The sequence below is a fragment of the Lynx rufus genome, unplaced genomic scaffold, assembly GCF_022079265.1.
Source record: "Lynx rufus isolate CCGP_SWC_20201006 ecotype Redwood Valley unplaced genomic scaffold, mLynRuf1.p SCAF_3, whole genome shotgun sequence".
In the NCBI taxonomy this organism is placed as follows: domain Eukaryota; kingdom Metazoa; phylum Chordata; class Mammalia; order Carnivora; family Felidae; genus Lynx; species Lynx rufus.
In genome coordinates, this window is record NW_025814845.1 from 83,195,841 (window position 1) to 83,207,659 (window position 11,819).

General features: G+C 34.6%; 1 protein-coding gene across 1 annotated transcript in view; it reads right to left on the reverse strand.

The window, feature by feature from the left end:
* SLC9B1 (solute carrier family 9 member B1) overlaps positions 1–11,460 on the reverse strand; it is a 56,683-nt gene extending 45,223 nt beyond the window's left edge. Inside the window, exons 1-2 of the mRNA XM_047091425.1 lie at positions 11,392–11,460; positions 9,203–9,341 (exon numbers count right to left, since the gene is read on the reverse strand). Of these exons, the coding sequence (XP_046947381.1) occupies positions 9,203–9,341; positions 11,392–11,460 (208 nt within the window). The remainder of the gene's footprint in view (positions 1–9,202; positions 9,342–11,391) is intronic.
* Positions 11,461–11,819: the final 359 nt, after the last annotated feature.

Consider the following 11,819-nt stretch of genomic DNA (forward strand, 5'->3'; position numbering starts at 1 on the left):
CCTTAAAGGTATCAATGTAAGTGAAATAAGTCAAAGTAAAACAAACACTGCATGCTCACTTATATATGACATCTAAAAATCAAACAAACCATAAAACCAAGCTTACATATACAGAGAACTGGTGGTTGCCAGAAGGGGGGTGGTTGGCAAAATGGGTAAAGGGGGTCAAAAGTTACAAACTCCCAGTTATAAAATAAATAAGTTGTTGGATATAATGTATAGTATGGTGACGATAGTTAAGGCTACTGCATTATATATTTGAAAGTTGCTAAGACAGTAGAACTTAAAATTTTCATTACAAGAAAAAAAGGTTTCTATGTATGATGATGGATATTCACTAGACTTATTGTGTTGATCTTGATCATTTTGCAATATACACAAATATAGAATCATTATATTGTGCACCTGAAACTAATATAAGGTTATATGTCTGTTACACCTCTATTAAAATTTCTTTTAAAAAGACAATTTCAGACAAATAAAAGCTAAAAAGAATGCTAGAAGACTTTTACTACAAAAACAAAACAAAACAACAACAACAACAAAAACTACAAGTTTTTTAGAGTGAAGGGAAAGAATTCCACATGGGAACCCAGAATGCCAAAAAGAAATGAAGAGAACCAAAGAATGTAAATATGTAGAGAAATGTGAGAATTTTTTTAATGAAAAAAAAAAAGACTTTTGGCTTTTTTTAAAGCAAATGTAGCAGTAAAAAAAAAAAAAAGAAAAAATATATATACATATAAAAGTAGAAGCAAAAATAAGAATGTAGAAGTAAAAATATATACAATTGCAGAAGTAAAATAAGAATGTAGAAGTAAAGAACATATATATAAATCTAGCACAGAGGGCAGAGGAGGAATAAATAAAGTCATACTGCTGCAAGACTCTTCTACATTATCTTGATGTAAGGGATGGTTACAGAGCTGTATACATTTGTCAAAATTCATTGAGCTGCACATTTAAGCCTTAATTAACATTGTGGTATGTTAACTATATTATAATTCAATAAGGCACAGTCAATAACAAAAAAAGTTTATAAGATGATGGAGAGGTTTGGGGGAAAAAAACCAGGGCAAGGGTTAACACAAAAATTGGCAATTATGAACAAAACTGCTATAAACACCTATGTGCAGGTTTTTGTGTGTATAAATTTTCACCTCATTTTGGTAAATACTGCCAAGGAGCATGGTTGCTGGAGCATACGGTAAGAGTATGTTTAGTTTTTTTTTTTTTTTTTAATTTTTTTTTCAACGTTTATTTATTTTTGGGACAGAGAGAGACAGAGCATGAACGGGGGAGGGGCAGAGAGAGAGGGAGACACAGAATCGGAAACAGGCTCCAGGCTCCGAGCCATCAGCCCAGAGCCCGACGCGGGGCTCGAACTCACGGACCGCGAGATCGTGACCTGGCTGAAGTCGGACGCTTAACCGACTGCGCCACCCAGGCGCCCCAAGAGTATGTTTAGTTTTGTAAGAAACTGTGGAACTGTTTATCCAAAGTGTCTGTACTATTGGCATTCTTACTAGCAATAAATGAGAGTTCCTGTTGCTTTACATCCTCACCAGCATCTGGTGTCAGTGTTTTGGAATTTGGGCATTCTAATAGGTATATAGTGGTTTCTTATTGTTGCCTTAATTTGCAATTTTCTAAAGACATATGATGCTGAGAATATTTTCATATGCTTATTCGTCATCTTCTTTGGTGAGGTGTCAAAGTCTTTTGCCCATTTTAAAATCAGAGTCTTTCTTCCATTGCATTGCCTTTTCTCCTTTATCAAAGATCAATTGGCTGTCTTTATGTGGGTCTATTTCTGGGCCCTCTATTCTGTTCCATTAGTATATGCGTCTGGTCTTGCACCAACATCACACACTCTTGTTTATTGTAGGTTTATAGTAAATCTTGTAATGTTTATTTATTTTTGACAGAGAGAGACAGAGAGAGAGAGACAGAGAGAATGAGGGGGGAGGGGCAGAGAGAAAGGGAGACACAGAATCTGAAGCAGGCTCCAGGCTCTGAGATGTCAGCACAGAGCCTGACGCGGGGCTTGAACTCACAGGACCATGAGATCATGACCTGAGCCGAAGTCGGATGCTCAACCAACTGAGCCACCCAAGTGCCCCTATAGTAAATTTTGTGCTTCGGTAGTATTAGCTCTCCAACTTTTAACTCAGTCTTTTGTCTCTCTATATAAACTTCAGAATGAGTTTATTGGTATTCACAAAGTAACTTGCTGGGATTTTGATTGAGGTTGTGTTGAATCTATGGATCAAGTTGGGAATGATGTTTCTTTGTCAAGTTGAGGAAGTTTCCCTCAATTCATAAATTGCTAAGAGTTTTTATTATGATGGATGTTGGATTTTATCAAATGTTTATGCTACATCTATTGTTATTATCATGTGATTTTTTCTTCTTTAGCCCACTGGTGTTATGGATTACAAGAATTTGTTTTCAAATATAAGTCAACCTTGCATATCTAGAGTAAATCCCACATGGTTGTGATATATAGTTCTTTTTATACATTGTTAAGTTTTATTTACTAATATTTTGTTGAGAATTTTTGCTTCTGTGTTTATCAGAGATATTGGTCTGTATTTTTCTTTCCTTGTAATGTCTTTGCTTTCGGTATGAGGCTAATGCTGACCTCATAGAATGAGTTGGGAACTATCCCTTTGCTTCTATCTTCAGGAAGAGAGTATAGAGAATTGGTATAATTTCTTCCTTAAATGTTTGATAAGATTCACCAGTGAAGCCATCTAGGTCTGGTGCTCTTTGTTATGGGAGGTGATTAAGTATTGACTCAGTTTATTTAATGGATATGCCTATTCAGATTGTCTATGTCTTCTTGTGCGTATTTTGGCATATTGTGTTTTTCAAGGAATTTCTTCTTGGCTTTCAAATTTGTGGGCAAAAACTTGTTCACAGTATTCCTTTAATATCTTTTTAATGGGATCTGTAGTGATGTCTCCTCTTTCATTTCTGATATTATTGATTTGTGTCTTTTTTTTTAATTAGCCTAGCTAGAGGCTTACTGATTTTACTGATCTTATCAAAGAACCAGCTTTTGATTTCATTGATTTTTCTCTGTCGTTTTCAGTTTCAATGATATCTGCTCTGATTTTTGTTATGTCTTTTCTTCTGCTTACTTTGGGTTTAATTTGCTCCTTTTTCAGGTTTCCTAATGTGGAAGTTTAGAAGATTGATTTAAGATCTTTATTCTTTTCTAAAATATTCATTCAATGTTATAAATTATCCTCTAATTTCACTACTTTCACTGCATCTCACAAATTTTGATAAGCTGTATTTTCATTTTTATTTAGTTCCAAACATTTAAAAATACTACTTGAGGTTCTTTCTTTGGCCCATGTGTTACTTAGAAGTATATTGTTTAATCTCCAAGTATTTCAGGATTTTCCAGCTACTTTTCTTTTGAATTGTAGTTTAAATCATTTGTGGTCTGAGGGCATCCATTGTGTGATTTTTATTTTTGTATGCTTATTAAAGTGTTTTTGTATGTGTATGATAGAATGTGGTCTATTTTAGTGAATGTTCCATGTCATCTTGAGAATAATGCGTGTTATGCTATTATTAGATGAAGTAGTCTATAATTGTTCATTACATCCTGTTGATTGATGATATTGTTGAGTTCATGTCCTTATTAATTTTCTGCCTGCTGTATCTGTCCATTTCTGAGAGATTGTTTAAGTTTCTAAGTATATTTGTGGATTCATTTATTTCTTCTTGCAGTTCTTCCAGTTTTTGCTTCATGTTAACTCCATGACACATGTCAACATGTCTGTTGTCAGACACATATACATTAAGGATTATCATATGATCTTGGGAATTGACCCCTTTATCATTATGTAATACCCTTCTTTATCTCTGATAATATTCCTTACTCTGAAGTCTGCTGTCTGAAATTAATATTTCATCTTTCTTTTGATTAGTATTTACATGGTATACCTTCTCCATCCCTTTATGTCTAATTTATGTGTGCCTTTATATTTAAAGGTGGCTTCTTATAGATCTTGGTCTTTTGATACACTCTGACAATCCGTCTTTTACTGGTGTATTTAGACCATTCACATTTAAAGCTATTATTAATATACTTAGATTAATATCCACCATGTTTGTACTGTTTGCTATTTATTGCCCCTGCTCTTTGTTTCTATTTTTGTCTTCCCTACTTTTTTTCCCTTTTGTGGCATTAACTAACCATTTTATTTTATTTTTTTTTAATTTTTTTTTAAACGTTCATTTATTTTTGAGACAGAGAGAGACAGAGCATGAACGGGGGAGGGGCAGAGAGAGGGAGACACAGAATGGGAAACAGGCTCCAGGCTCTGAGCTGTCAGCACAGAGCCCGACGCAGGGCTTGAACTCATGAACCGCGAGATCGTGACCTGAGCTGAAGTCGGACGCTTAACGGACTGAGCCACCCAGGCGCCCCCAACCATTTTATTATACACTTCTATTTTCTTTCCTTTATTAGTATATCAGTTATATTTATTTTTTTCATTTTCTTTTTAGTGGTTGCCCTAGAGTTTGCCACTAATCCAACTCCACTTTCAAATAATACTGTACCACTTCATGGATAGTGCAAGTACCTCATAAAAACACAATACTCCTGATTCTTTCCTCCTGTTCTTGTATCATTGCTTTCATTCATTTCACTTATACATTAGCTATCATTAGTGAATATATTTTTGCTATTACTGTGAACTGGTATCTGTTCAATAATTTAAGAATATTAAAAACATTTTTGTTTTACCTTCACTTATTCCTTCTCTGATGCCCTTCCTTCTTTATGTAGATCTGGGTTCCTGACCTATATCATTTTCTTCTGTCTGAATTTCTTTTAACATTTTGCAAGGCAGGTTTACTGACTCAATTTTTGTTGGTCTAAGAAAGTCTTTATTTATCCTTTACTTTTGATGATGATATTTTAGGATACAGAATTAGAGTCTGGTGTGTTCTTGTTGGTTTTTGTATTAACACTTTACTTCATTTCACTCTCTTTTTGCTTGCATTGTTTCTGAGGGTAAGTCAGACATAATTTTTATCTTTGCTCCTCAATAAGTAAGATGTTGTCTTCCCCTCTGGCTTCTTCAATATTTTTTTAATCTTTGATTTTCTGTAGTTTGAATATGATATACTTAGGTGTAGTTTGTGTGTGTGTGTATGTGTGTGTGTGTATGGTATTTATCCTGCTTGGAATTCTCTGAGCTTCCTGGATCTGTGGTTTTCTATCTGAAATTAGTTTGGGGGAAATTGTCAATCACTTGCTTCAAATATTTCTTCTGCTGCTTTTTATCTTCTCCTTTTGCTATTCCCATTTCTTTTTGTAGTTGTCCCACAGTTCTTGTATTTTCTTTTTTTCAATATTTTTCTCCTCTTTACTTTTCAGTTTTTGAAGTTCCTATTGACATATCCACAAGCTCAGAGATTCTTTCTTCAGCTATGTACAGTCTAGTAATGAATCCATCAAAGCCAGCATTTCCATTAGGGTTTTTAATTTCTAGCATTTCTTTTGGTTCTTAGAACTTCTATCTCTCTGCTTACATTACCCGTCTGTTCTTACACGTTTACCTTTCTATTGGAGCCCTGAGTATTTTGGTCATAGTTGTTTTAAAATCATAGTCTGATACTTCCAACATCCCTGTAATATCTGGGTCTAGTTCTGATGCTTTGTCTCTTCATGTTGTGTGGGGTTTTTTTTTTTTTTTTGTCCTATTTTTGCTTAAAAGTGAATACGATGTCCTAGGTAAAAAGGCCTTTAGTAATATAGTGGTAAGTTGTGAGGGGAGGAAAAGAGTTCTTTAGAATTCTTAACCAGTCTTTAGTGAGCCTGTGCTTCTGGGCTGTGAACCTCACAAGTGCCTCTCAGGTTTTTTTTCCCTACCCCATTAGGTTATATAGGATGGCTAGTGGAGGTTATATTAGAGGGGGAAGGAGTTGGTTCTCTTTTCCCAGATCAATTTGGCTCTGATAAAATCCTCATAAGTTAGGTTCTGACAAAAGTTTCTTTTGAGGGACAATACAAGAAGAACAGAAAACTGTTATACTGCACATGATTACTTTCCTCCTCCCCTTGCCAGATGGCTCCTGGAGGTAAAACTCATGAAAGTGTGTCTCCCACACCATGACTGGCCTCCCTCAGACTTATCCACACTGAGTTTCTAGCCAATTTGTCAATAACAATATTGGTTTTCCTATCCTAGCACTGGTTCCTGCTGACGTTTCTACTCTGATAAGCTATGATTCTCTGTATCCACATTCCTGTTTCCAATTTTAGGGACAGTTATTTGCCCTGTGACCTTACTTCTTTGATAGAGCTAAGAACAGTTGTCAATTTTTAAGTTTGCTTAGCTTTTTATACGTTGGTAAGATGGAGTGATGATGGTGGACCAGAAACTGGAAGTGTCTAGGATATTATTTTTGAGCTCTAAACTCTCAAGACTGCTTCCTTCAAAAAACTGATGATAAGATTTTAATGGAGAAATTCTGGCCCTAAGATTATTTGAAAATCACAGCTGGATGTATAATCAAGCTTTTCTTTCATTTATTTAAAAGGCAAAACAACTTCATAAAAATAGTTATAAAGTATCTATTATTGAAAATAAGGTATCTTTATTGAAAGTAAACCTAAAAGAAACAAAAATGGAGTAATAACCTAAAACCTAAACTATTTCCATACAATACCCATTTCTTTGGAACTAGGCAAGCTACCACCTGAGTAGAAGACATAAACTTGATTAAAAGTGATGAGGCTGATTTTTGCATGTGGTTGAGAGTTTAGATTTCTTACTTAATTTAACTTATATACACTATGGGATTGGTGAATTAAATATGATTTGTAGAGAAACTGTAGCTCCATCTCTATTATCTAGAATATATGCTATTATCTAAAATATTATCTAGAATATATATGTTTTAAGAGTTTCTTTAGTGAATGTTAGGGTGTGTGTGTGTGTGTGTGTGAGAGAGAGAGAGAGAGAGAGAGGGAGACAGTGAGAAAGAGACACACACACACATAAGACACAGACAGACAGACATGGAGACAGAGACAGAGACAGAGAGACAGGAAAAGAGAATATAAGAATATACACTCCCCAAGACAGAAACATGGAGGAAGATCCTTTTCCTATAAATTACTCTAAATTTGAAAACTCAAAAATTAAAGAAAACAAAGGGGAAAACTGGTTATAGATCTAAGTATGTATGTTTGCAGTCTCAATACTGGTGTTTATAAAACTCCTAAGTTAGTTCCTGAGCAAACTGCAGTCCTCAATCTCAATGGAAAATCTTTGGTGACCAATATGTTTTCCACTCCTCAGTGCCCCTGACCCTACTCCTAACAAGTGCTGTATAGACGCTGCTCACGATATAAGGTATAGGGCCATGGGAATGTGCATGTAAGATCTATGTGTAGAAATTATATTTACAGAGGAGTCCAATCACTTATACTATCAGATGTTCAAATTTAGATTCAGAACTTTAAAAATACTGAGGTTAATCTCAAACTTTAGCCTGTACTACAAAGCTATAATCATCAAGACAATATGGTATTGGCACAAAAACAGACACATACACCAATGGAACAGAATAGAGAACCTAGAATTGGACCCACAAATGTATGGCCAACTAATCTTTGACAAAGCTGGAATGAGTATACAATGGAAAAAAGTCTCTCTAGCAAAGGGTGCTAGGAGAACTGGATAGCAACATGCAAAAGAATGAAACTGGACCACTTTCTTACACCATACACAAAAATAAACTCAAAATGGATGAAAGACCTAAATGTGAAACAGGAAACCATCAAAATCCTAGAAGAGAAAACAGGCAACAACCTCTTTGACTTCAGCTGCGGCAATTTCTTACTTGACACATCCCCAAAGGTAAGGGAATTAAAAGCAAAAATGAACTATTGGGACCTCATCAAGATAAAAACCTTCTGCACAGCAAAGGAAATAATCAACAAAACTAAAAGACAACCCACAGAATGGAAGAATGGAAGTTCTATAAAGAACTTACCAACCTCAACACCTGAAAAACAAATAATCCAGTGAAGATATAGGTAGAAGACATGAATAGACACTTCTCCAAAGAAGACATCTAGGTGGCTAACAGACACATGAAAAGAAGCTCAACATTGCTATGTTACATAAACTTTTTATAATTCTTATATCATATAAAAATTATATGATAATGAGATGCTTTGAAATTTTAATGGGAAAGAAAGTTTTATACACTTCTTTACAAGGCAGTAGTTGTTTTAAAATTGGGGTCCTATGGGGCGCCTGGGTGGCGCAGTCGGTTAAGCGTCCGACTTCAGCCAGGTCACGATCTCGCGGTCCGGGAGTTCGAGCCCCGCGTCGGGCTCTGGGCTGATGGCTCAGAGCCTGGAGCCTGTTTCCGATTCTGTGTCTCCCTCTCTCTCTGCCCCTCCCCCGTTCATGCTCTGTCTCTCTCTGTCCCAAAAATAAATAAACGTTGAAAAAAAAAATTAAAAAAAAAAAATTGGGGTCCTAATTTTATTAAGAACCTTAATATTGCTAGGAGTATAATATTCCTTCCAGCTGACTTAAAATTAAATACCAAAAGTATGTTTTTTTTTTTAATATATGAAATTTATTGACAAATTGGTTTCCATACAACACCCAGTGCTCATCCCAAAAGGTGCCCTCCTCAATACCCATCACCCACCCTCCCCTCCCTCCCACCCCCCATCAACCCTCAGTTTGTTCTCAGTTTTTAACAGTCTCTTATGCTTTGGCTCTCTCCCACTCTAACCTCTTTTTTTTTTTTTTCCTTCCCCTCCCCCATGGGTTCCTGTTAAGTTTCTCAGGATCCACATAAGAGTGAAACCATATGGTATCTGTCTTTCTCTGTATGGCTTATTTCACAAAAGTATGTTTTAAATAAAAATCTTTAATCAATGCTGTTTCTAATCCTCAAGATTTAACATAAAAAGTCATGAAAAACATTAAAATATATACCTGTTAAGCAATTATTACTATTTTTTGACAGAGTTAAGGAAATATTTCCTCTTTGTCCACATATTGTTTGTAATAGAGCTGAAGTACACAGCCAATTTGATCTGGTTTATATAGATTAAGCAGTGGCTTTGTTGGTTTGTGTTTTAATATTTATCAAATATACCTCTCGTTTTCTCTCCACTTACATTTCTTATTTCACATACCGTTTGTAATAACTTTATTCAAATTTCCTTGTGGAGGACAAGAATACTTCTTTTCCTTCTGTGGTTTTGTTTCCTCTGTTTGTGACAAGACACTTTCCTTAGTTTCTTCATGTTCACGAATACTACTATCTTTGAGGATCTGAAGTAAAACAAGGAAATCTTTTAAGACATATACTTTCCATACTATTTTATGAATGTACAAAACCACCGAATCTCATAATTAAGTTCATATTATTACTGTCATCATGGAGAGTTACACATATAAAAGAATATTCATGCATTATATCATTAGGTATTTGGGGATGTCACAGGAGTGCACTTTGTAGAGCACTTTAATTTAGCTTTTATAGACTTGTCCCTGCCATTTTCATTTGTGGTTTATGCATACTGGATAAATGAGCCTATAGTATAAGCAGAATAATTAAAAGTGTCCCTCTTCAGTCTTACTTCCAAAGATTATTCCATAAAACTTTTGTAGAATGAAAATACAACTGAGTTGGAAAGAAGGTGAAATATAATTCTACTTGGACTCATTTCATTTGAAAAATTATATAACTGGAAAAAAATGAGAAAAACAGTTCAAGCTTTCAGAAATTCAAGGCTCATGCTTCCACTGTTAATTATAGATAACATCCTTAGGTAGTTCATGAGTTTAGACACATCTTCCAGGCTTTAAATGCTGGTTAGTCTAACTATGAAACTGCCGATTTAGAAAAAAAAAAAAAAAAAGGACACTGTAGTTTGTGAGAATATTAAGAGGCTTCTTCCAAGGTAGACAAAACAAGACAAACAAATAAACAAACAAACAAAACAGAATAGAGTTAACCCTAAAATAAAGATCTTCAAATTTGCTTTACTGTCATTATGGTGCGTGTGTGTGTGTGTGTGTGTGTGTGTGTGTGTGTGTATGCATGTATTCGCATGTGCACAAACAGGCCAACACTGTAAGTGTATTGATAATACTTTGAGTGCACTGGAGAGAGATGTGAGCCTATAGTGTAAGCAGACGTGTCTCTCTCCACTGCACTCAAATGAAGAGAGTGCACTGTCACAAGAAATGGTAACAAAGGCTAGAGGCATGGACAGATTAAGGAAGGGAAGAGGAAAGAAACATTTAGTAACTAGGGAGACAGAAGCACCACAGCCGCTGATGTAAATGAATTATGTGGTTCTTTAATAGCAAACTTCTTTAAAATTAATCATAATTAATCTGTTGGGAGTTCTGGTATAGAGACTTTTTGGAAAGTCTGTCACTATACAAAAGGGCCAAGAATAGACACAAAGGTGAATTTTGATTAGTTTGGGTGAAAGTGCATATACAGTAAGACTGTATTATTTTAAGTTTTATTATTTCAGAATGTATAATAAATTGATATAGACCAGGATGAAGTCTTTACAGATAAATAAAATAGAATCAATGACAAATGTTTTATATATTTAAAAGAAGACTTTTTGAGCCCTTAAGAACTATAGAAACCTCTTCCTATTTTAAAAAGTAAGCAATTTTTAAAAAGTAAATAATTTATAGTTCTAATTGTGAGCAATTATTATGTAGTAAAACTAGACCAACAAAACGTCTATTACTCTATACACTTGGGAAAATAAAAACTTGGTTCTCTTCAAATATACAGGACAGTGTTTTAGTTAATTTAGATTTGTCTTTACCTCTTGTAGTTTAAATTACTGAGTTTTTCCTAGACGTGGCAAAAAATAATAAACCATATTTCCATTATTCCTAAAGCGTGCCTTTTTTAGCCCCAAAATAATCTTTAGTCACCCCTTTCCATCTTTTTGTTCATTTTGCTCATTTCTTAGGACTTATTTAAATTAGTTATTTTCAAGGGTGCTTGGGTGGCTTTGTTGGTTAAGCGTCCAACTTCGTCTCAGGTCATGATCTCACGGTCCGTGAGTTCGAGCCCCACGTTGGGCTCTGTGCTGACAGCTCAGACCTTGGAGCCTGCTTCAGATTCTGTGTCTACCTCTCTCTCTGCCCCTCCTCCGCTTTCACTCTGTCTCTGTCTCTCCAAAATAAATAAAGATTAAAAAATCTTTTAAATTATTTTTAAATGACCACTTCTCATTTTTTAACCAGACATATAATAGAAACTTAATAAGTAAACTTTAAAAATAAAATCTAAGATCAGATTGATTTTTATGTCTTATATTACAAAATAGTTTTAGGTTTTCACCTGAGGAGTTGTAGATGATGGGGTATTTTTATCCTCCAAATGTTCATTTTGTGGTTCTGTGGTGTACATGCTAATATTTAAAAGAAAAATAATTTGAAAAAAAAGTACTATAAATCCATCTGAAACAAACATGGTTAAGTGGGATTAATACTTTAATGATTTTTTATCATAAAGTTGTATCACAGTCAAGTCAAATACCTTTATAGCTAAGACAGATCCAAATATTCATTGTAAAGTTATTAAGCAAAATCATGTGCATAAGTTTTAAAAACTTATTTATCACACAGAAATTTAAAACTTCTCAGTGGTTCATAATGTTGGGTCATATCTTAAGAGCAATACATCAGAAAACTCAGTTCTTTATTTTATGCACTGAAATAATTTCCACCATTGATTTACTCTATGTTCAGTTACATTCCTGTCAGAAG